General features: G+C 33.5%; 1 protein-coding gene across 1 annotated transcript in view; it reads right to left on the bottom strand.

Moving 5' to 3' along the window:
- The window catches only part of LOC142334820 (uncharacterized), a 95,163-nt gene that overhangs the window by 31,858 nt on the left and 36,367 nt on the right, over positions 1-26,938 (bottom strand). The window contains exon 5 of the mRNA XM_075383145.1: positions 23,159-23,342. Coding sequence (XP_075239260.1) covers positions 23,159-23,342 — 184 coding nt within the window. The remainder of the gene's footprint in view (positions 1-23,158; positions 23,343-26,938) is intronic.

The following is a 26,938-nucleotide window of genomic DNA, read 5'->3' on the forward strand; positions in this document are numbered from 1 at the left end:
GAAGGCTTCCAAACAAAACCCAATATTGGAAAAAGCAGCGTTTGCTTTTTTTCATTTTTGACGGGAGAACATTCAAGTGCTCGAGTGCTAAGAGTCGAGAGTTTTTTACATCGTCAGTATTATTGTATTTTTGCACACTCAGACTTGAAAGCAACAAAGCAGAAATTTTTTGATGTCAAAACCTTTTGATCACTTATCAAAAGAACCATGTTTTCACAATTTTCGATAGCGTTTGGATTCGTTTTCAGAAACAGCAAACATTTAAGTGATGAGAGGCTAGAGTGTCTACTTTAATTCATATAAGAGGGTAAGTGAGGGTATCATAATCACTCAACTAAGTTTTCTAAAATCATAAACCTGAAATTATCAGCTCATCGTGGTAGCAGAAGCCTTTAAAATGAAATCCAATATTGGAAAAAGCAGCGTTTGGCATTTTTCGTTTTTGACGAGAGAAAACTCAAATGCTCAGGTGCTAAGAGGATAGAGTGTCTATTATAATTCATATTATAAGCATTGTATCATAAGCAATCATATTAAACACTAAAAAGCTGAGAGGATGATAAGATCATTCAATTTTTCTTTTCGATAGTGGTATTGATTCAATTGATATTTTATTCATTGTCAGTAGTATTGGTATGTTTACAGAATCAGGTATACGGAGACGCAACAAAGCAATTTTTTTTCAAATCGAAAGCAATTATTTACCGCAATATATTTTCGTGTTATCAACTCATAGCCAGCATCAGTGATATTTTTGTTGCAGAAGGCTTTAAATTGAAAGCCAATAAAGGAAATAGCAACGTTAGATATTTTTTGTTTTCGACGAGAGAACATTCAAGTGCTGAGAAGCTAGAGTGTCTATTATAATTTATATAAGCATTGTATCATAAGCAATCAACAATTTTTCCAATTTCCGAAAAGCTGACAGGATAAGATCATTCAACTTTTTTTAAATTTCGCTAGTGGTATTGATTCAGTTGATATTTTGTTCATTGTCAGTATTATTGGTATGTTTACAGAATCAGGTATACGGAGACGAAACAAAGCAATTTTTTCAAATCGAAACTATTTATTGACCGCAATATAATTTCATGTTATCCACTAATTCCAAGCAACAATGATGTTTTTGTTGCAGAAGGCTTTAAATTGAAAGCCAATATTGGAAACAGCAGCGTTAGATATTTTTCAATTTCGACGAGACAACATTCAAGTTCTGAGAAGCTAGAGTGTCTATTATAAACCATATAAGCATTGTATCATAAGCAATCAAAAATTTTTCCAAACACTAAAAAGCTGAGAGGATGATAAGATCATTCCAATTTTTTATTTTGATAGTGGTATTGATTCAAATGATATTTTGTTCATTGTCAGTATGATTGGTATGTTTACAGAATCAGGTATCAAGAGACGAAACAAAGCAATTTTTTCAAATCAAAAGTATTTATTGACCGCAATATAATTTCATGTTATCCACTAATTCCAAGCAACAATGATGTTTTTGTTGCAGAAGGCTTTAAATTGAAAGCCAATATTGGAAACAGCAGCGTCAGATATTTTTCGTTTTCGACGAGAGAACATTCAAGTGCTGATAAGCTAGAGTGTCTATTATAATTCATATAAGCATTGTATCATAAGCAATCAACAATTTTTCCAAACTCCGAAAAGCTGAAAGGATAAGATCATTCAATTTTTTTTTATTTCGATAGTGGTATTGATTCAATTGATATTTTGTTCATTGCCAGTATTATTGGTATGTTTACAGAATCAGGTATACGGAGACGCAACAAATCAATTTTTTGTCAAATCGAAATCAATTATTGACCGCAATATATTTTCGTGTTATCAACTCATTCCCAGCAGCAGTGATGTTTTTGTTGTAGAAGGCTTTAAAATGAAACCCAATATTGGAAAAAGCAGCTTTTGCTATTTTTCGTTTTTGACGGGAGAACATTCAAGTGCTCGAGTGCTAAGAGAATAGAGTTTTTCTTCTTCGTCAATATTATTGTATTTTTGCACACTCATACTTGAAAGCAACAAAGCAGAAATTTTTTGATGCCAAAACCTTTTGATCACTTTTCAAAAAACCATGTTTTCACAATGTTCAATAGCGTTTGGATTTTTCGTTTTCAGAAACAGCAAACATTTATTTGATTAGAGGCTAGAGTGTCTACTTTAATTCATATAAGAGGGCAAGTCAGGGTATCATAATCATTCAACTGAGTTTTCTAAAATCATAAACCTGAAATTATCAGCTCATCGTGGTAGCAGAAGCCTTTAAAATTAAATCCAATATTGGAAAAAGCAGCGTTTGACACTTTTCGTTTTTGACGAGAGAAAACTCAAGTGCTCAAGTGCTAAGAGGATAGAGTGTCTATTATAATTCATATTATAAGCATTGAATCATAAGCAATCATATTAAACACTAAAAAGCTGAGAGGATGATAAGATCATACATTTTTTTTTCGATAGTGGTATTGAATCAATTGATATTTTATTCATTGTCAGTAGTATTGGTATGTTTACAGAATCAGGTATACGGAGACGCAACAAAGCAATTTTTTTTTCAAATCGAAAGCAATTATTTACCGCAATATATTTTCGTGTTGTCAACTCATTCCCAGCATCAGTGATGTTTTTGTTGCAGAAGGCTTTAAATTGAAAGCCAATATTGGAAACAGCAGCGCTGGATGTTTTTCGTTTTCGACGAGAGAACATTCAAGTGCTGATAAGCTAGAGTGTCTGTTATAATTCATATGAGCATTGTATCATAAGCAATCAACAATTTTTCCAAACTCCGAAAAGCTGAAAGGATAAGATCATTCAATTTTTTTTATTTCGATAGTGGTATTGATTCAATTGATATTTTGTTCATTGTCAGTATTATTGGTATGTTTACAGAATCAAGTATACCGAGACGCAACAAATCAATTTTTTGTCAAATCGAAATCAATTATTGACCGCAATATATTTTCGTGTTATCAACTCATTCCCAGCAGCAGTGATGTTTTTGTTGTAGAAGGCTTTAAAATGAAACCCAATATTGGAAAAAGCAGCTTTTGCTATTTTTCGTTTTTGACGGGAGAACATTCAAGTGCTCGAGTGCTAAGAGCATAGAGTTTTTTTTCATCGTCAGTATTATTGTATTTTTGAACACTCATACTTGAAAGCAACAAAGCAGAAATTTTTTGATGTCAAAACCTTTTGATCACTTTTCAAAAAAACATGTTTTCACAATTTTCAATAGCGTTTGGATTCTTCGTTTTCAGAAACAGCAAACATTTAAGTGATGAGGGGCTAGAGTGTCTACTATAATTCACATAAGCAAGCAAGGCATTGCATCGTAAGCAATCAACTAAGTTTTCGAAGTTCCATAAAGCTGAAAGAATTATCAGCTCTTCGAAAACTTGCATTTTGAAAGTGGTATTCATAATATTTTGCAGAATCCGTAAAAGTAAAAAGCAATAATGGAAATAACAGCATTTGATTTTTTTGTTTTCAAAGAGAGCAAGTCTTGAGAGGCTAGAGTGTCCACTTTAATTCATATAAGACGGCAAGTCATGGTATCATAATCATTCAACTAAGTTCTCAAAGTTCCACAAAGCTGAAAGAATTATCAACTCTTCGAAAACTTGCATTTTTAAAGTGGTATTCATAATATTGCAGAATCCGTAAAAATAAAACCCAATAATGGAAATAACAGCATTTGATTTTTTGTTTTCAAAGAGATCAAATATTCAAGTCCTGAGAGGCTACAGTCTCTACTTTAATTCATATAAGAGGGCGAGTCAGGGTATCATAATCATTCAACTAAGTTTTCTAAAATCATAAACCTGAAATTATCAGCTCATCGTGATAGCAAAAGCCTTTAAAATGAAATCCAATATTGGAAAAGGCAGCGTTTGACATTTTTCGTTTTTGATGAGAGAAAACTCAAGTGCTCAAGTGCTAAGAGGATAGAGTGTCTATTATAATTCATATTATAAGCATTGTATCATAAGCAATCATATTAAACACTAAAAAGTTGAGAGGATGATAAGCTCATTGAATTTTTTTTTTCGATAGTGGTATTGACTCAATTGATATTTTATTCATTGTCAGTAGTATTGGTATGTTTACAGAATCAAGTATACCGAGACGCAACAAATCAATTTTTTTTCAAATCGAAAGCAATTAATTACCGCAATATATTTTCGTGTTATCAACTCATTCCCAGCATGTGATGCTTTTGTTGCAGAAGGCTTTAAATTGAAAGCCAATATAGGAAACAGAAGCGTAAGATATTTTTCGTTTTTGACGGGAGAACATTCAAGTGCTCGAGTGCTAAGAGCATAGAGTTTTTTTCATCGTCAGTATTATTGTATTTTTGCACACTCATACTTGAAAGCAACAAAGCAGAAATTTTTTGATGTCAAAACCTTTTGATCACTTTTCAGAAATCCTTTTTTTGACAATTTTCAATAGCGTTTGGATTTTTCGTTTTCAGAAACAGCAAACATTTAAGTGATTAGGGGCTAGAGTGTCTACTATAATTCACATAAGCAAGCAAGGCATTGCATCGTAAGCAACCAACTAAGTTTTCGAAGTTCCATAAAGCTGAAAGAATTATCAGCTCTTCGAAAACTTGCATTTTGAAAGTGGTATTCATAATATTTTGCAGAATCCGTAAAAGTAAAAACCAATAATGGAAATAACAGCGTTTGATTTTTTTGTTTTCAAAGAGAGCAAGTATTGAGAGGCTAGAGTGTCCACTTTAATTCATATAAGACGGCAAGTCATGGTATCATAATCATTCAACTAAGTTCTCAAAGTTCCATAAAGCTGAAAGAATTATCAGCTCTTCGAAAACTTGCATTTTTAAAGTGGTATTCATAATATTGCAGAATCCGTAAAAATAAAACCCAATAATGGAAATAACAGCATTTGATTTATTGTTTTCAAAGAGATCAAACATTCAAGTCCTGAGAGGCTACAGTCTCTACTTTAATTCATATAAGAGGGCGAGTCAGGGTATCATAATCATTCAACTAAGTTTTCTAAAATCATAAACCTGAAACTATCAGCTCATCGTGATAGCAAAAGCCTTTAAAATGAAATCCAATATTGGAAAAAGCAGCGTTTGACATTTTTGTTTTTGACGAGAGAAAACTCAAGTGCTCAAGTGCTAAGAGGATAGAGTGTCTATTATAATTCATATTATAAGCATTGTATCATAAGCAATCATATTAAACACTAAAAAGCTGAGAGGATGATAAGCTCATTGAATTTTTTTTCGATAGTGGTATTGACTCAATTGATATTTTATTCATTGTCAGTAGTATTGGTATGCTTACAGAATCAGGTATACGGAGACGCAACAAAGCAATTTTTTTTCAAATCGAAAGCAATTAATTACCGCAATATATTTTCGTGTTATCAACTCATTCCCAGCATCAGTGATGCTTTTGTTGCAGAAGGCTTTAAATTGAAAGCCAATATAGGAAACAGAAGCGTAAGATATTTTTCGTTTTTGACGGGAGAACATTCAAGTGCTCGAGTGCTAAGAGCATAGAGTTTTTTTCATCGTCAGTATTATTGTATTTTTGCACACTCATACTTGAAAGCAACAAAGCAGAAATTTTTTGATGTCAAAACCTTTTGATCACTTTTCAAAAATCCTTTTTTTGACAATTTTCAATAGCGTTTGGATTTTTCGTTTTCAGAAACAGCAAACATTTAAGTGATGAGGGGCTAGATTGTCTACTATAATTCACATAAGCAAGCAAGGCATTGCATCGTAAGCAATCAACTAAGTTTTCGAAGTTCCATAAAGCTGAAAGAATTATCAGCTCTTCGGAAACTTGCACTTTGAAAGTGGTATTCATAATATTTTGCAGAAGCCGTAAAAGTAAAAACCAATAATGGAAATAACAGCATTTGATTTTTTTGTTTTCAAAGAGAGCAAGTCTTGAGAGGCTATAGTGTCCACTTTAATTCATATAAGAGGGCAAGTCATGGTATCATAACCATTCAACTAAAATTTCAAAGTTCCATAAAGCTGAAAGAATTATCAGCACTTCGAAAACTTGCATTTTGAAAGTGGTATTCATAACATTGCAGAATCCGTAAAAATAAAAACAAATAATGGAAATAACAGCATTTGAGTTTTTTGTTTTCAAAGAGATCAAACATTCAAGTCCTGAGAGGCTAGAGTCTACCTTAATTCATATAAGAGGGCAAGTCAGGGTATCATAATAATTCAACTAAGTTTTCTAAAATCATAAACCTGAAATTATCAGCTCATCGTGGTAGCAGAAGCCTTTAAAATGAAATCCAATATTGGAAAAAGCAGCGTTTGACATTTTTCGTTTTTGATGAGAGAAAACTCAAGTGCTCAAGTGCTAAGAGGATAGAGTGCATATTATAATTCATATTATAAGCATTGTATCATAAGCAATCATATCAAACACTGAAAAGCTGAGAGGATGATAAGATCATTCAATTTTTTTTTTCGATAGTGGTATTGATTCAATTGATATTTTATTCATTGTCATTAGTATTGGTATGTTTACAGAATCAGGTATACGGAGACGCAACAAAGCAATTTTTGTTTTCAAATCGAAAAAATTATTTACCGCAATATATTTTCGTGTTGTCAACTCATTCCCCGCATCAGTGATGTTTTTGTTGCAGAAGGCTTTAAATTGAAAGCCAATATTGGAAAAAGCAGCGTTAGATATTTTTCGTTTTTGACGGGAGAACATTCAAGTGCTCGAGTGCTAAGAGCATAATTTTTTTCATCGTCAGTATTATTGTATTTTTGCACACTCATACTTGAAAGCAACAAAGCAGAAATTTTTTGTCAAAACCTTTTGATCACTTTTCAAAAAACTTTTTTTTGACAATTTTCAATAGCGTTTGGATTTTTCGTTTTCAGAAACAGCAAACATTTAAGTGATGAGGGGCTAGAGTGTCTACTATAATTCACATAAGCAAGCAAGGCATTGCATCGTAAGCAATCAACTAAGTTTTCGAAGTTCCATAAAGCTGAAAGAATTATCAGCTCTTCGGAAACTTGCACTTTGAAAGTGGTATTCATAATATTTTGCAGAAGCCGTAAAAGTAAAAACCAATAATGGAAATAACAGCATTTGATTTTTTTGTTTTCAAAGAGAGCAAGTCTTGAGAGGCTATAGTGTCCACTTTAATTCATATAAGAGGGCAAGTCATGGTATCATAACCATTCAACTAAAATTTCAAAGTTCCATAAAGCTGAAAGAATTATCAGCTCTTCGAAAACTTGCATTTTGAAAGTGGTATTCATAACATTGCAGAATCCGTAAAAATAAAAACAAATAATGGAAATAACAGCATTTGAGTTTTTTGTTTTCAAAGAGATCAAACATTCAAGTCCTGAGAGGCTAGAGTCTACCTTAATTCATATAAGAGGGCAAGTCAGGGTATCATAATAATTCAACTAAGTTTTCTAAAATCATAAACCTGAAATTATCAGCTCATCGTGGTAGCAGAAGCCTTTAAAATGAAATCCAATATTGGAAAAAGCAGCGTTTGACATTTTTCGTTTTTGATGAGAGAAAACTCAAGTGCTCAAGTGCTAAGAGGATAGAGTGCATATTATAATTCATATTATAAGCATTGTATCATAAGCAATCATATCAAACACTGAAAAGCTGAGAGGATGATAAGATCATTCAATTTTTTTTTCGATAGTGGTATTGATTCAATTGATATTTTATTCATTGTCATTAGTATTGGTATGTTTACAGAATCAGGTATACGGAGACGCAACAAAGCAATTTTTGTTTTCAAATCGAAAAAATTATTTACCGCAAAATATTTTCGTGTTGTCAACTCATTCCCCGCATCAGTGATGTTTTTGTTGCAGAAGGCTTTAAATTGAAAGCCAATATTGGAAAAAGCAGCGTTAGATATTTTTCGTTTTTGACGGGAGAACATTCAAGTGCTCGAGTGCTAAGAGCATAATTTTTTTCATCGTCAGTATTATTGTATTTTTGCACACTCATACTTGAAAGCAACAAAGCAGAAATTTTTTGTCAAAACCTTTTGATCACTTTTCAAAAAACTTTTTTTTTGACAATTTTCAATAGCGTTTGGATTTTTCGTTTTCAGAAACAGCAAACATTTAAGTGATGAGGGGCTAGAGTGTCTACTATAATTCACATAAGCAAGCAAGGCATTGCATCGTAAGCAATCAACTAAGTTTTCGAAGTTCCATAAAGCTGAAAGAATTATCAGCTCTTCGGAAACTTGCATTTTGAAAGTGGTATTCATAATATTTTGCAGAATCCGTAAAAGTAAAAACCAATAAGGGAAATAACAGCATTTGATTTTTTTGTTTTCAAAGAGAGCAAGTCTTGAGAGGCTAGAGTGTCCACTTTAATTCATATAAGAGGGCAAGTCATGGTATCATAATCATTCAACTAAGTTTTCAAAGTTCCAAAAAGCTGAAAGAATTATCAGCTCTTCGAAAACTTGCATTTTGAAAGTCGTATTCATAACATTGCAGAATCCGTAAAAACAAAAACAAATAATGGAAATAACAGCATTTGATTTTTTTGTTTTCAAAGAGATCAAACATTCAAGTCCTGAGAGGCTAGAGTCTCTACTTTAATTCATATAAGAGGGCAAGTCAGGGTATCATAATCATTCAACTAAGTTTTCTAAAATCATAAACCTGAAATTATCAGCTCATCGTGGTAGCAGAAGCCTTTAAAATGAAATCCAATATTGGAAAAAGCAGCGTTTGACATTTTTCGTTTTTGATGAGAGAAAACTCAAGTGCTCAAGTGCTAAGAGGATAGAGTGCCTATTATAATTCATATTATAAGCATTGTATCATAAGCAATCATATCAAACACTGAAAAGCTGAGAGGATGATAAGATCATTCAATTTTTTTTTTTCGATAGTGGTATTGATTCAATTGATATTTTATTGTCATTAGTATTGGTATGTTTACAGAATCAGGTATACGTAGACGCAACAAAGCAATTTTTGTTTTCAAATCGAAAGCAATTATTTACCGCAATATATTTTCGTGTTGTCAACTCATTCCCAGCATCAGTGATGTTTTTGTTGCGGAAGGCTTTAAATTGAAAGCCAATATTGGAAACAGCAGCGTTAGACATTTTTCGTTTTCGACGAGAGAACATTCAAGTGATGAGAAGCTAGAGTGTCTATTATAATTCATATAAGCATTGTATCATAAGCAATCAACAATTTTTCCAAACTCCGAAAAGCTGACAGGATAAGATCATTCATTTTTTTTATTTCGATAGTGGTATTGATTCAATTGATATTTTGTTCATTGTCAGTATTATTGGTATGTTTACAGAATCAGGTATACGGAGACGCAACAAATCAATTTTTTGTCAAATCGAAATCAATTATTGACCGCAATATATTTTCGTGTTATCAACTCATTCCCAGCAGCAGTGATGTTTTTGTTGTAGAAGGCTTTCAAACCATACCCAATATTGGAAAAAGCAGCTTTTGCTATTTTTCGTTTTTGACGGGAGAATATTCAAGTGCTCGAGTGCTAAGAGCATAGAGTTTTTTCATCGTCAGTATTATTGTATTTTTGCACACTCATACTTGAAAGCAACAAAGCAGAAATTTTTTGATGTCAAAACTTTTGATCACTTTTCAAAAAACCATGTTTTCACAATTTTCAATAGCGTTTGGATTCTTCGTTTTCAGAAACAGCAAACATTTAAGTGATGAGGGGCTAGAGTGTCTACTATAATTCTCATAAGCAAGCAAGGCATTGCATCGTAAGCAATCAACTAAGTTTTCGAAGTTCCATAAAGCTGAAAGAATTATCAGCTCTTCGGAAACTTGCATTTTGAAAGTGGTATTCATAATATTTTGCAGAATCCGTAAAAGTAAAAACCAATAATGGAAATAACAGCATTTGATTTTTTTGTTTTCAAAGAGAGCAAGTCTTGAGAGGCTAGAGTGTCCACTTTAATTCATATAAGAGGGCAAGTCATGGTATCATAATCATTCAACTAAGTTTTCAAAGTTCCATAAAGCTGAAAGAATTATCAGCTCTTCGAAAACTTGCATTTTGAAGGTGGTATTCATAACATTGCAGAATCCGTAAAAATAAAAACAAATAATGGAAATAACAGCATTTGATTTTTTTTGTTTTCAAAGAGATCAAACATTCAAGTCCTGAGAGGCTAGAGTCTCTACTTTAATTCATATAAGAGGGCAAGTCAGGGTATCATAACCATTCAACTAAGTTTTCTAAAATCATAAACCTGAAATTATCAGCTCATCGTGGTAGCAGAAGCCTTTAAAATGAAATCCAATATTGGAAAAAGCAGCGTTTGACATTTTTCGTTTTTGATGAGAGAAAACTCAAGTGCTCAAGTGCTAAGAGGATAGAGTGTCTATTATAATTCATATTATAAGCATTGTATCATAAGCAATCATATTAAACACTGAAAAGCTGAGAGGATGATAAGATCATTCAACTTTTTTTTTCGATAGTGGTATTGATTCAATTGATATTTTATTCATTGTCATTAGTATTGGTATGTTTACAGAATCAGGTATACGTAGACGCAACAAAGCAATTTTTGTTTTCAAATCGAAAGCAATTATTTACCGCAATATATTTTCGTGTGGTCAACTCATTCCCAGCATCAGTGATGTTTTTGTTGCAGAAGGCTTTAAATTGAAAGCCAATATTGGAAACAGCAGCGTTAGATATTTTTCGTTTTCGACGAGAGAACATTCAAGTGATGAGAAGCTAGAGTGTCTATTATAATTCATATAAGCATTGTATCATAAGCAATCAACAATTTTTCCAAACTCCGAAAAGCTGACAGGATAAGATCATTCAATTTTTTTTTATTTCGATAGTGGTATTGATTCAATTGATATTTTGTTCATTGTCAGTATTATTGGTATGTTTACAGAATCAGGTATACGGAGACGCAAAAAATCAATTTTTTCTCAAATCGAAATCAATTATTGACCGCAATATATTTTCGTGTTATCAACTCATTCCCAGCAGCAGTGATGTTTTTGTTGTAGAAGGCTTTCAAACCAAACCCAATATTGGAAAAGGCAGCTTTTGCTATTTTTCGTTTTTGACGGGAGAATATTTAAGTGCTCGAGTGCTAAGAGCATAGAGTTTTTTCATCGTCAGTATTATTGTATTTTTGCACACTCATACTTGAAAGCAACAAAGCAGAAATTTTTTGATGTCAAAACCTTTTGATCACTTTTCAAAAAACCATGTTTTCACAATTTTCAATAGCGTTTGGATTCTTCGTTTTCAGAAACAGCAAACATTTAAGTGATAAGGGGCTAGAGTGTCTACTATAATTCACATAAGCAAGCAAGGCATTGCATCGTGAGCAATCAACTAAGTTTTCGAAGTTCCATAAAGCTGAAAGAATTATCAGCTCTTCGAAAACTTGCATTTTGAAAGTGGTATTCATAATATTTTGCAGAATCCGTAAAAGTAAAAACCAATAATGGAAATAACAGCATTTGATTTTTTTGTTTTCAAAGAGAGCAAGTCTTGAGAGGCTAGAGTGTCCACTTTAATTCATATAAGAGGGCAAGTCATGGTATCATAATCATTCAACTAAGTTTTCAAAGTTCCATAAAGCTGAAAGAATTATCAGCTCTTCGAAAACTTGCATTTTGAAAGTGGTATTCATAACATTGCAGAATCCGTAAAAATAAAAACAAATAATGGAAATAACAGCATTTGATTTTTTTTGTTTTCAAAGAGATCAAACATTCAAGTCCTGAGAGGCTAGAGTCTCTACTTTAATTCATATAAGAGGGCAAGTCAGGGTATCATAATCATTCAACTAAGTTTTCTAAAATCATAAACCTGAAATTATCAGCTCATCGTGGTAGCAGAAGCCTTTAAAATGAAATCCAATATTGGAAAAAGCAGCGTTTGACATTTTTCGTTTTTGATGAGAGAAAACTCAAGTGCTCAAGTGCTAAGAGGATAGAGTGTCTATTATAATTCATATTATAAGCATTGTATCATAAGCAATCATATTAAACACTGAAAAGCTGAGAGGATGATAAGATCATTCAATTTTTTTTTCGATAGTGGTATTGATTCAATTGATATTTTATTCATTGTCATTAGTATTGGTATGTTTACAGAATCAGGTATACGTAGACGCAACAAAGCAATTTTTGTTTTCAAATCGAAAGCAATTATTTACCGCAATATATTTTCGTGTTGTCAACTCATTCCCAGCATCAGTGATGTTTTTGTTGCAGAAGGCTTTAAATTGAAAGCCAATATTGGAAACAGCAGCGTTAGACATTTTTCGTTTTCGACGAGAGAACATTCAAGTGATGAGAAGCTAGAGTGTCTATTATAATTCATATAAGCATTGTATCATAAGCAATCATCAATTTTTCCAAACTCCGAAAAGCTGACAGGATAAGATCATTCATTCTTTTATTTCGATAGTGGTATTGATTCAATTGATATTTTGTTCATTGTCAGTATTATTGGTATGTTTACAGAATCAGGTATACGGAGACGCAACAAATCAATTTTTTGTCAAATCGAAATCAATTATTGACCGCAATATATTTTCGTGTTATCAACTCATTCCCAGCAGCAGTGATGTTTTTGTTGTAGAAGGCTTTCAAACCAAACCCAATATTGGAAAAAGCAGCTTTTGCTATTTTTCGTTTTTGACGGGAGAATATTCAAGTGCTCGAGTGCTAAGAGCATAGAGTTTTTTCATCGTCAGTATTATTGTATTTTTGCACACTCATACTTGAAAGCAACAAAGCAGAAATTTTTTGATGTCAAAACTTTTAATCACTTTTCAAAAAACCATGTTTTCACAATTTTCAATAGCGTTTGGATTCTTCGTTTTCAGAAACAGCAAACATTTAAGTGATGAGGGGCTAGAGTGTCTACTATAATTCACATAAGCAAGCAAGGCATTGCATCGTAAGCAATCAACTAAGTTTTCGAAATTCCATAAAGCTGAAAGAATTATCAGCTCTTCGGAAACTTGCATTTTGAAAGTGGTATTCATAATATTTTGCAGAATCCGTAAAAGTAAAAACCAATAATGGAAATAACAGCATTTGATTTTTTTGTTTTCAAAGAGAGCAAGTCTTGAGAGGCTAGAGTGTCCACTTTAATTCATATAAGAGGGCAAGTCATGGTATCATAATCATTCAACTAAGTTTTCAAAGTTCCATAAAGCTGAAAGAATTATCAGCTCTTCGAAAACTTGCATTTTGAAAGTGGTATTCATAACATTGCAGAATCCGTAAAAATAAAAACAAATAATGGAAATAACAGCATTTGATTTTTTTTGTTTTCAAAGAGATCAAACATTCAAGTCCTGAGAGGCTAGAGTCTCTACTTTAATTCATATAAGAGGGCAAGTCAGGGTATCATAATCATTCAACTAAGTTTTCTAAAATCATAAACCTGAAATTATCAGCTCATCGTGGTAGCAGAAGCCTTTAAAATGAAATCCAATATTGGAAAAAGCAGCGTTTGACATTTTTTGTTTTTGATGAGAGAAAACTCAAGTGCTCAAGTGCTAAGAGGATAGAGTGTCTATTATAATTCATATTATAAGCATTGTATCATAAGCAATCATATTAAACACTGAAAAGCTGAGAGGATGATAAGATCATTCAACTTTTTTTTTCGATAGTGGTATTGATTCAATTCATATTTTATTCATCGTCATTAGTATTGGTATGTTTACAGAATCAGGTATACGTAGACGCAACAAAGCAATTTTTGTTTTCAAATCGAAAGCAATTATTGACCGCAATATATTTTCGTGTTATCAACTCATTCCCAGCAGCAGTGATGTTTTTGTTGTAGAAGGCTTTCAAACCAAACCCAATATTGGAGAAAGCAGCTTTTGCTATTTTTCGTTTTTGACGGGAGAATATTCAAGTGCTCGAGTGCTAAGAGCATAGAGTTTTTTCATCGTCAGTATTATTGTATTTTTGCACACTCATACTTGAAAGCAACAAAGCAGAAATTTTTTGATGTCAAAACTTTTGATCACTTTTCAAAAAACCATGTTTTCACAATTTTCAATAGCGTTTGGATTCTTCGTTTTCAGAAACAGCAAACATTTAAGTGATGAGGGGCTAGAGTGTCTACTATAATTCACATAAGCAAGCAAGGCATTGCATCGTAAGCAATCAACTAAGTTTTCGAAGTTCCATAAAGCTGAAAGAATTATCAGCTCTTCGGAAACTTGCATTTTGAAAGTGGTATTCATAATATTTTGCAGAATCCGTAAAAGTAAAAACCAATAATGGAAATAACAGCATTTGATTTTTTTGTTTTCAAAGAGAGCAAGTCTTGAGAGGCTAGAGTGTCCACTTTAATTCATATAAGAGGGCAAGTCATGGTATCATAATCATTCAACTAAGTTTTCAAAGTTCCATAAAGCTGAAAGAATTATCAGCTCTTCGAAAACTTGCATTTTGAAAGTGGTATTCATAACATTGCAGAATCCGTAAAAATAAAAACAAATAATGGAAATAACAGCATTTGATTTTTTTGTTTTCAAAGAGATCAAACATTCAAGTCCTGAGAGGCTAGAGTCTCTACTTTAATTCATATAAGAGGGCAAGTCAGGGTATCATAATCATTCAACTAAGTTTTCTAAAATCATAAACCTGAAATTATCAGCTCATCGTGGTAGCAGAAGCCTTTAAAATGAAATCCAATATTGGAAAAAGCAGCGTTTGACATTTTTCGTTTTTGACGAGAGAAAACTCAAGTGCTCAAGTGCTGAGAGGATAGAGTGTCTATTATAATTCATAAGCATTGTATCATAAGCAATCATATTAAACACTGAAAAGCTGAGAGGATGATAAGATCATTCAACTTTTTTTTCGATAGTGGTATTGATTCAATTGATATTTTATTCATTGTCATTAGTATTGGTATGTTTACAGAATCAGGTATACGTAGACGCAACAAAGCAATTTTTGTTTTCAAATCGAAAGCAATTATTTACCGCAATATATTTTCGTGTGGTCAACTCATTCCCAGCATCAGTGATGTTTTTGTTGCAGAAGGCTTTAAATTGAAAGCCAATATTGGAAACAGCAGCGTTAGATATTTTTCGTTTTCGACGAGAGAACATTCAAGTGATGAGAAGCTAGAGTGTCTATTATAATTCATATAAGCATTGTATCATAAGCAATCAACAATTTTTCCAAACTCCGAAAAGCTGACAGGATAAGATCATTCAATTTTTTTTATTTCGATAGTGGTATTGATTCAATTGATATTTTGTTCATTGTCAGTATTATTGGTATGTTTACAGAATCAGGTATACGGAGACGCAACAAATCAATTTTTTGTCAAATCGAAATCAATTATTGACCGCAATATATTTTCGTGTTATCAACTCATTCCCAGCAGCAGTGATGTTTTTGTTGTAGAAGGCTTTCAAACCAAACCCAATATTGGAAAAGGCAGCTTTTGCTATTTTTCGTTTTTGACGGGAGAATATTTAGGTGCTCGAGTGCTAAGAGCATAGAGTTTTTTCATCGTCAGTATTATTGTATTTTTGCACACTCATACTTGAAAGCAACAAAGCAGAAATTTTTTGATGTCAAAACCTTTTGATCACTTATCAAAAAACCATGTTTTCACAATTTTCAATAGCGTTTGGATTCTTCGTTTTCAGAAACAGCAAACATTTAAGTGATAAGGGGCTAGAGTGTCTACTATAATTCACATAAGCAAGCAAGGCATTGCATCGTAAGCAATCAACTAAGTTTTCGAAGTTCCATAAAGCTGAAAGAATTATCAGCTCTTCGAAAACTTGCATTTTGAAAGTGGTATTCATAATATTTTGCAAAATCCGTAAAAGTAAAAACCAATAATGGAAATAACAGCATTTGATTTTTTTGTTTTCAAAGAGAGCAAGTCTTGAGAGGCTAGAGTGTCCACTTTAATTCATATAAGAGGGCAGGTCATGGTATCATAATCATTCAACTAAGTTCTCAAAGTTCCATAAAGCTGAAAGAATTATCAGCTCTTCGAAAACTTGCATTTTGAAAGTGGTATTCATAATATTGCAGAATCCGTAAAAAGAAAAACCAATAATGGAAATAACAGCATTTGATTTTTTTTGTTTTCAAAGAGAGCAAGTCTTGAGAGGCTAGAGTGTCCACTTTAATTCATATAAGAGGGCAGGTCATGGTATCATAATCATTCAACTAAGTTCTCAAAGTTCCATAAAGCTGAAAGAATTATCAGCTCTTCGAAAACTTGCATTTTGAAAGTGGTATTCATAATATTGCAGAATCCGTAAAAATAAAAACCAATAATGGAAATAACAGCATTTGATTTTTTTGTTTTCAAAGAGATCAAACATTCAAGTCCTGAGAGGCTAGAGTCTCTACTTTAATTCATATAAGAGGGCAAGTCAGGGTATCATAATCATTCAACTAAGTTTTCTAAAATCAAACCTGAAATTACCAGCTCATCGTGGTAGCAGAAGCCTTTAAAATGAAATCCAATATTGGAAAAAGCAGCGTTTGACATTTTTCGTTTTTGATGAGAGAAAACTCAAGTGCTCAAATGCTAAGAGGATAGAGTGTCTACTATAATTCATATTATAAGCATTGTATCATACGCAATCATATTAAACACTAAAAAGCTGAGAGGATGATAAGATCATTCATTTTTTTTTCGACAGTGGTATTGATTCAATTGATATTTTATTCATTGTCATTAGTATTGGTATGTTTACAGAATCAGGTATACGGAGACGCAACAAAGCAATTTTTGTTTTCAAATCGAAAGCAATTATTTACCGCAATATATTTTCGTGTTGTCAACTCATTCCCAGCATCAGTGATGTTTTTGTTGCAGAAGCCTTTAACATGAAACCCAATATTGGAAAAAGCAGCGTTTGATAATTTTTGGTTTTCGATGAGAGAACATTCAAGTGCTGAGGAGCTAGAGTGTCTATTTTAATTTATATAAGCATTGTATCATAAGCAATCAACAATTTTTCCAAACTCCGAAAAGCTGACAGGATAAGATCATTCAATTTTTTTTTTATTTCGATAGTGGTATTGATTCAATTGATATTTTGTTCATTGTCAGTATTATTGGTATGTTTACAGAATCAGGTATACGGAGACGAAACAAAGCAATTTTTTTCAAATCGAAAGTATTTATTGACCGCAATATAATTTCATGTTATCCACTCATTCCAAGCAACAATGATGTTTTTGTTGCAGAAGTCTTTAAATTGAAAGCCAATATTGGAAACAGCAGTCTTAGATATTTTTCAATTTCGACGAGACAACATTCAAGTTCTGAGAAGCTAGAGTGTCTATTATAATTCATATAAGCATTGTATCATAAGCAATCAAAAATTTTTCCAAACACTAAAAAGCTGAGAGGATGATAAGATCATTCCATTTTTTTTTATTTCGATAGTGGTATTGATTCAATTGATATTTTATTCAATGTCAGTATTATTGGTATGTCTACAGAATCAGGTATACGGAGACGCAACAAAGCAATTTTTTTCAAATCGAAAGCAATTATTTAACGCAATGTTTTTTCGTGTTGTCAACTAATTCCCAGCATCAGTGATATTTGTCGCAGAAGGCTTTAAATTGCAAGCCAATATTGGAAACAGCAGCGTTAGATATTTTTCGTTTTCGACGAGAGAACATTCAAGTGCTGAGAAGCTAGAGTGTCTATTATAATTTATATAAGCATTGTATCATAAGCAATCAACAATTTTTCCAAACTCCGAAAAGCTGACAGGATAAGATCATTCAATTTTTTTATTTCGATAGTGGTATTGATTCAATTGACATTTTGTTCATTGTCAGTATTATTGGTATGTTTACAGAATCAGGTATACGGAATCAATTTTTTTGTCAAATCGAAATCAATTATTGACCGCAATATATTTTCGTGTTATCAACTCATTCCCAGCAGCAGTGATGTTTTTGTTGTAGAAGGCTTTCAAATGAAACCCAATATTGGAAAAAGCAGCTTTTGCTATTTTTCGTTTTTGACGGGAGAACATTCAAGTGCTCGAGTGCTAAGAGCATAGAGTTTTTTTTCAACGTCAGTATTATTGTATTTTTGCACACTCATACTTGAAAGCAACAAAGCAGAAATTTTTTGATGTCAAAACCTTTTGATCACTTTTCATAAAAACCATGTTTTCACAATTTTCAATAGCGTTTGGATTCTTCGTTTTCAGAAACAGCAAACATTTAAGTGATGAGGGGCTAGAGTGTCTACTATAATTAACATAAGCAAGCAAGGCATTGCATCGTAAGCAATCAACTAAGTTTTCGAAGTTCCATAAAGCTGAAAGAATTATCAGCTCTTCGAAAACTTGCATTTTGAAAGTGGTATTCATAATATTTTGCAGAATCCGTAAAAGTAAAAACCAATAATGGAAATAACAGCATTTGATTTTTTTGTTTTCAAAGAGAGCAAGTCTTGAGAGGCTAGAGTGTCCACTTTAATTCATATAAGAGGCCAAGTCATGGCATCATAATCATTCAACTAAGTTTTGAAAGTTCATAAACCTGAAATTATCAGCTCATCGAAACTATTCTGCTTTCGAAGTTCTACTGTCTTCAAAAGACCATCAGCTGTACGACTTATTTAAATTTTGTTTGAGACAATTAAGAAATTTTCATCACAATGATATTCAATTTTCCTTTAAAAAAAGAGGTTAACAATTGGAATTAATTTTCAGACCATTGTTAGAGACCATTGAGTTCAGATAAGCGTATATTATCAATCAAGAAGTCGTATTTCTGGATAAATAAATGGCAAGTTCAAGAAAACCAAAGAACTTATAGTTCAGGCAAGTTTTGAGCAGATAGAAATTCTGCATTCGAGATCCTCGGTCTAAATAAAACTCTAAAAAAGCTCTATTAGTTTCACTATGCATATTTTTTATGATAGACCGCTATTCGTAAATGTCGCCCAAGAAAATCAATTAGCGCGACGAAACAATGGTTTTAACATGAGCCATAATTCTTTTTCTTTGCCAAACACTAGTGTACCTCCGTAAATTTTCGTTTTTATAAGGACTACATTTTCACTTCTCATCACTTAGTCCTTTGCGTAGTCGTTTCCTCTGAAACATTTTCAGGCAGTTTGTAAAAAGCAAGCAGGCAACCACTCAATTTAACATAAAAGATTTTCAATATGCACACAAAACGAAATTTCTAACTCTATCAAAGATCATGGCAGGGTCAAAACTGTAATAGTATCAGATAGTACAACAGTATCAAAAAATAATACCATCAAAATTTTGAATCATCAAACTTGGCAGCCAAGATCTACAATTTCTCCTTCTTCGATATCACTACTCTCTCTTTTATTCTTGCTCTGACTCCTTCGTGCATCAACACTCTCACCTTCATCTGACGAAGCAGACATTGCGGCCAGTATTCGCTCCATTTCTTCCCTCGAAAACTTTTCGCCAGACTTTTGCGGATGCCCAGACCGCCTCTTTATTGACTCTCTTTTAACTTTTTGGATACCTGTTGACTGCTCAACACTCTGACCTGAGCACTCTCCGCTATTTCCGGTCCCGGCCAAACCTCCTGCTTCTATAAAGACACAAGGATTGCCACCTGAACCGCTCTGTATAATATGCTCCGTTGCAGATTCCTGTTTTCTCAATTGAGCATTCTCCACAGTGTCCACATCAGTAACTGCGGAAGGAGTAGTCAGTTGTCCAACTATCGACTCCACCTGTTTGGTCACTCCAGCAGTTGCGGTTTTAACAGCAAGATTTTTCCCTTGAACATTCCTTTTTGCGCACTCCGGACCTGTAGTGCGCATCTGCTTTGAAGCCGGTTCCACATCCAGGACCTTATTTCCACCTTCCTTGTCCGACCTCTTCTTCTTTGATTTTGGTTTTGACAATAAGGAGAGCTCATTACGTGACCCCGTGAGAAGTTCATGTAAACGAGGATTTAATGGGTCAACATTTATACCGATAAAAAATAATGCTGATGAATTGAACTCGATCGCCAACTTTTTTATCTCAAGAAATGAGTCATTGACTTTCTTTTTAAGATCACCAATTTCAGAGGCCGCTACATCGCCGCCAACCGCCCTTTCTAGGTGATTTATTGCCAAAGCTATTTCCTTTTCGGAGCTCTCGAACGATTTCTTAAAGTTATTTTGTAAAGTCGCTAAGGCATACGACGTGTTCAACATTCTTGTTTCGGCAAAGCTGAAAACGGCAAATGAAGCAAACAAAGAGGTTCTAGCAGGTATCTAATATCTACCAGACACAGACAAAAGTTAATCGGTCAAAAAGAACACGAATAGCTCAATGACCGTTTTCAATTCGATCGTTTGATTCCACCTCACCCACTAACACCTGACACCCACGCCCCCCCCCCCTCAACACACCCTGACACGCACAAACAAACACTCTCTCACGCACGCACGCAGAAACACACACATCACATGCATATACACACTACTCATCAACCCCCCCCCCCCTCACTCCCCCTCGCCTGACTTCACCCGCTCCCCAATCATCATCCCAATGAAAAGGCTATAACATCCACAGCAGCAGGGAGGGCGACTCCATAAATCAAAGAGGGAAGGCGACTCCATAAATCACAGAGGGAGGGCGGCTCCATAAATCAAAGAGGGAGGGCTACTCCATAAATCGAAGACAAACTTAAATCAGACAAACACAAATCAATAACAAACATCAATAAAAGAGAAAGCACAATGGGAATGATTCGTTAAAAACACAATAGAACTACAGTCATACATAGTCATATATTCATGAATTCCCACCACTCAACATGGGTTATAGCCAAGTGGCAAACGCACTCGCCTTCCACGCTGGAGATCCGGGTTCAATCCTCCACTCGGCTTCTTTCTTTTTGCTCCACCTAAGCCGGCAACCTAAACTTCAATAAAACACGGCTCCCTTATGTACGTGTTAAACATGCCACTCACGATCTGCCAAAAAGGCTTTTAAACATGCAGCCTTATGTGTTCACGCGATTAATAAATAGATGTGAAGATATTTTCAAAAAATACAGCGACCCAATACACTTCAATATTTTTTTATTCTATAAAAAGGAAAGCTCCTGAATAATATCATTTGCGAGGCTCAGGGCGGCTATTAAAAAGTTACCTATTCCTTCTTCGGATTTCCACAAAAACCAAATTGCATCAATAACCATTTCTGGCCCTTCTAACTTAAGATTTAGCAATCAACAACTAATTGAAAACATATACTGAGAAGATCACTCACGCAGTGAAATCAGCGAATTAAAGTAACGTACATGCAAAAAGTTTGCGGAAAAGCAGACACAATGTTACAATAATTGCTGCTAACTTCGTTCGAGAGCAATTAAAAAGGTGATTTCATTGTTTTCCTTTCTCACATGTAGCAAATTCTAGATGAAACAGATTCATGATTTAAAAAGTTATCGACCCAGATTAAAAACCATAACAAAAATCAGCGGTAAATTAAAGTGGATTGATGAAATTTGCGCAACGGAAACGTGTTTATTAAAAAACCTTCATTGCACAAAAAAAACTTTATTTGAACTTTACCACATTCAGACTAAACTTGAACTTTAAAAAGCAAAAGCAAATTTGTCGAGTGATGTATGACACGAATAATCGCTTAACAGATCATCCAAATGACATTTAAAAAAATCAAGGGAAAGTGAAAAGAGGAGGAAAATTTAACTTTTTCAGCTTTGCCATGTGAACAAACGAAGAGAGTCAGAGGACGAAACAAAAAACAGGACAATTCCTGACCTACAATTCAAAGAGCTTTATTTCAAAGAAAAAAAATAGGCGTAAAAGGAATCGTGAATGAATTGGGAAGACAGTTTTTGAAAATTTCAACAACAAAAATACAATTAAAAAATCGAATTCAAATTGCCGCATATGAACAGAAACCATTAGCGAGAAAGCAATTTTTTTATTCAGACATTGCTTTCTCGCTTTATAATCGGTGTATATTCGAGTTTTAAAAAAGCACACTGCGAAAAAAAATGAATCCTCTTGCCCCCACTTCCTGCTTCGTAAAGACGAAAATCGCTTCTCAAATTTCGCTATGAAAATCAATAAAATATGTGAAGATATTTTCAAAAAATACAGCGACCCAATACACTTCAATTTTTTTAATCTATAAAAAAGGAAAGCTCCTGAATAATATCATTTGCGAGGCTCAGGGCGGCTATTAATAAGTTACATATTCCTTCGGATTTCCGCAAAAACCAAATTGCATCAATAACCATTTCTGGCCCTTCTAACTTAAGATTTAGCAATCAACAACTAATTGAAAACATATACTGAGAAGATCACTCACGCAGTGAAATCAGCGAATTAAAGTAACGTACATGCAAAAACTTTGCGGAAAAGCACACACAATGTTACAATAATTGTTGCTAACTTCGTTCGAGAGCAATTAAAAAGGTAGTTTCATTGTTTTCCTTTGAAAATCTGGATACTGTAATTCTGCCACTTTTCCGTATGAACAGGTGGCTATCGAATTAACTGAAAATAACAGAACAATTGCAGAATGAATTTTCGATTTCTTTATTTTTTCTCTACTATGAGAACGTTGATCTGTTTTTGCAGTACATATTCGACAGTAAGTATACCACATTACATCCGCTTTATAATGTATTGGCAGAAAAAAATATCACAAGATTTCTTTTCTTTTGAGGTACATTTAGCTTTAAATAGTCCAATCCTTAATTGAGGTCGAAGCAAAATTTCATTAACTTTTGTTTCGTTTACAAAAAAAGTCAATGATTTATTGAAGTAAGGCTTTCCGTTTTTTTTAACGATCCATGGATATTTTTTCTTTCGTTACAAAATATAGGTAAAATCAATGTCTGGAGGGGTAAAATTGACAGCTTTCGCACTTTAACCTTGAAGTAGTACCACGAGCGATGCCAGAAAAAAAACAGTGTTAACCAACCGCTTATATAAAGACAGCTGCTAAAATGACTAGCACCAACACGGGTTTCCGTTGTCTGTTGATAGCAGAATTCGATGGAAAAAATCAAATTCTTGAACTCTATAAAGGCTCAGCCTCCGGTCGTTGTTGATAACTCGTCTGTATGATTTTTACTCACCGGTTTTTGTACAACCGCATCTCCCTCTTCTTAGCGCCATCTGGGCCCACTACGACAGAGCCCCCTCCTAATGTATTTGCACTGCTACTGCCACTGCTCACAACACTCACATCGGAGCCAAGTCCACCCGTATTCGATGACGTAACACCCAACGACTGCTGTGGCACTGGGGACACTGCGTTGGCTTAAATAGTACAAACTGAGATTTGTAATATCAAGAATTACATGAGTAATTTCAGTAAATAAACATTAATTCACGCCTCTGGACTTGTTTTTATTGCCCAATTAGCTCATATAGAGATAATGGATGGAACGCGTTATGTCAAAGCCATGTGGCAACGCTCTGGACAGCTAATTATATAATCGATTAATTAACAGAAAAAATTCAACGAAATTATTCAGCTCGCGGATGATAAGTTTCTATATCAAAAACAAAAGCATGTATTCTCGGCACGAGTTCCTATTAAAACAAATCCAGTTAACAATGAACACTGATTAAATGCTTTACTTTACTTTTCGAGACAAAAATGATTTTGGCTAAGTAAATTTCAACGAAGAACAATGAAAAGCGAAAAAACACAGCAGATATTAAGAATTTAGATTCATTGAGCTTTCAAAATCAAATTAATAGTTTTCTCAAAAATGTCAGTATGGTCATACGATCATCATATATTAGACCTCATCAAATATCACTTGAATCGCGATTAATGTTGGTCAGATCCTCAGTACTCTCACATTTAAAATTAAGAGCATTATTTTTTTTTCAAAATCTTAACAACTGAGATAAAATGAAGAATCAAACTATGCTAAATGAAAACAAAATTTGAAAGGTCACGATTTTTGATGAAATCTGACATTATACCAGCAGAATGGTTAATCCAACAAATGAGTGGTTCCGAAAATAAGAACTGATAAATTTCTGGAAATGTATTTCATACAGATAATGAATTCCAAGGGGTAATGTATTGGTGAGAACAAATAGAAGAACAGAAAAACAATTTGAAAGCCAGCAACAGTTCTCTACAACACTATTCTGAAATGGAATAAACTTTAATTTTAAATTCTCTTTAAATTCCTCGATCTTTAATTTTAATTTTAAAAATGCTAAAACAGCATCTTTTCAAGCTATTTTAAGTTGTACAATTCGAAAGAAACATTAGATACTTCAAAATTTATTTTCATGTTAAGCAGAAAACGGAACATTTTATTATGATTTGAAACATTGTACTAGAGAAAAAGAATGTATATATTATTTCTGGGTTGTAAACTTGAACCATCTGGTTACAAAAAAAAATTACTTATCAATTTGAGAAAAAAACAGCAGCGAAATCGAGAGAGCTTTACGTGAAAATTTCTTCAGTCAATTTCGTAAAACTGGGTCGAATTGTTATATATTGGATACACTGGGTACTTCGATTAAAATCAAACTTGAGGGCGTTTTGAGCAAGGGTGGGAAGGAGTGGGGGAAGGGTAAAAGTGGGCGTCATACAATTCTAAGAACCACCCTTCACATCATGAATTTATGCTCTTAAACCGCATCCACATACTTAAATACTTAGAGCTGTAAGCTTCTAAGAGAATTTAACGCCCACCCGGTTTACCTTGTTTTTGTTTAAGAGGACAAAAAGTAAAAAGCTTCACACGAAAAATTGGAGAAGGGAAAAGGCGCAAAAGACCCCAGGGGACAATATAATTGCTACAAACTTTGTTTGCGAGCAATTAATGGCTACTACGAGGGCTCAAAGTTCTAAGATTAAGAACCGTCCTTCACACGAAGAAATTGTCCCCTCAAAACAGTTTCTGTGAAAAACGTACTTAGAGACTAGGAACGCGTAACACTCCAGGGGAGTTGCTCAGCCACTTAATGCCCTCCAGGCGCCACGTATTTATCTAGTTTTCGAGGACGAGAAGTCAAATGGATCGAAAAATCTGTCAAGCGAAAAATCGCATTCAAAAGACCACATGACTAATATAACTGCAACAAACTTCGTTTGAGAGTAAATAAAAATCAAGAAACAGTGAACTTTTAGAATTTTCAAATTCATGGCAATTGAAAAACCATATTTTCTTCCATCAACTTTTGCAATTTTCGAAAACTGTATTTTGAACACGGTTCGATCAAAACTTTAGGAGACCAATTGCTCCAGGAAGAGTTAAAAAAGTCAACTGCTCAATTGACTTTCTCGTGTAGCTTTACATACTCGACAGTAAAATGCTTTTGAGACATTCAAAAATAAAGAACCGAAGCCGAGAAATCGTATGACATGTGTTATTTCTATTACCTGCCTTCAAATATCTTTCATTTAAAGTGGCATATACTGAGCCGTCTTTATCTCCTTCAACTAAATTAAGCTAAATTAAATCAAGCTTTGAACAAAACTTAAAATTAACAGTTAACAAAACAAATGAACAAAAAAATAAGTCTTTCTTGCGAAAGCTAATATTATCAAAATCATCAGAAACGATAAGAATTTAGATAACTAATCATACTATTAGTGCTCAAAATGAATACATGCATTCTGAGAAAACAAATTGACAGAAACAACTACAACAAAAAAGCACAAAACAAAAAACGCTTACTCCATTGGGTGAAAAATGGACCAGTAAAAGGGAAGACAAGGTTGCAACCTTACAAATGGTGTTAATAAAACAGTAGCTAAAACTAAGATGATCAAATCAGTAAATAACGCCGCATTAGGAACCCACTAATGCTTTTCTTAATCATACTAAAACAAAAAATAAACGATGACCAGCAGCAGAAAAAAAATTCTATAAATATTCATGAACGCAAGTGTCAAAGTCATAAAAAAACAATAAGCCAGCAACTGAAACGACCACTTAGAGTCCGATTTTATGCACTATGCGCGATCTAGATATACCCTTATTAAGGACACAACAAGAATCACAAAAACAAGTCAGCTCAAGAATTCAATGATATTGTTGAAACAAAATATACTCAAAATTTTAAGAAGCGAAGGCTGTGAATTTATAACGCTGGTTATATTCAACTATACCTGATTAGCAACCGGTCAGGCCGAACAAAAAAGACACTATAGGATAAGACGACAAAATATCAGATAAATACGGCCAGAACTCAAAAATTGAACATAGCCGGCAGATTGCCATAAAATAGCCGCCGTTGAAGCACATCGGGATTAAAACAGAAAGAAGAGACGGAAATTTTATAGAATTTTAATAGAAATTTTTCCTAAGTTGCAATAAGTGTTCTAGTTCAGTGCGCAGTTTCGGTTAGAGTCTAAAATTATACTTAATAATTAAGCTTCTAAACTGAAAGCTATTAAGCTCAATGTCAGCTAGCAATCGCTCTGATGAAATTTAATAACTTAATGCACTATGACTTAATGACATGGCTTTATCCGTTTAATGATTTCTGTTGATATTGCTCTTTTGACTTTGGCTTTAATCACAACATTGCGTAATTCAATGCGTCAAGCAAAATGAAATCCATTCAGTTGAAACAGGGAGTGCGGTAAGTCAAAAGTCAAGAGTCATCAAAAGCTAAAGCAAATTAAAAACATATATCCTGGCAAGTCCTGAATAACAATCCAAAAAATTGAATGAAGAACATAGAATTACTATATCTGACAATCACATCTGCAGATCAATTGAACAATGCCAGCCAAATAGACCAAAATTCTCGAAATGATGAGAAACTTAAATAATCAAACAAAAAAATTTAACCTTTGCTACAACTCTTGCAGCTTTTACCGCGAGATATAGAAATCTAAAAAGATCAACGAGAAATAATCTAGTAATATA

This window comes from Convolutriloba macropyga, chromosome 2 (assembly GCF_964194025.1).
Source record: "Convolutriloba macropyga chromosome 2, txConMacr16.3, whole genome shotgun sequence".
Lineage (NCBI taxonomy): Eukaryota > Metazoa > Xenacoelomorpha > Acoela > Convolutidae > Convolutriloba > Convolutriloba macropyga.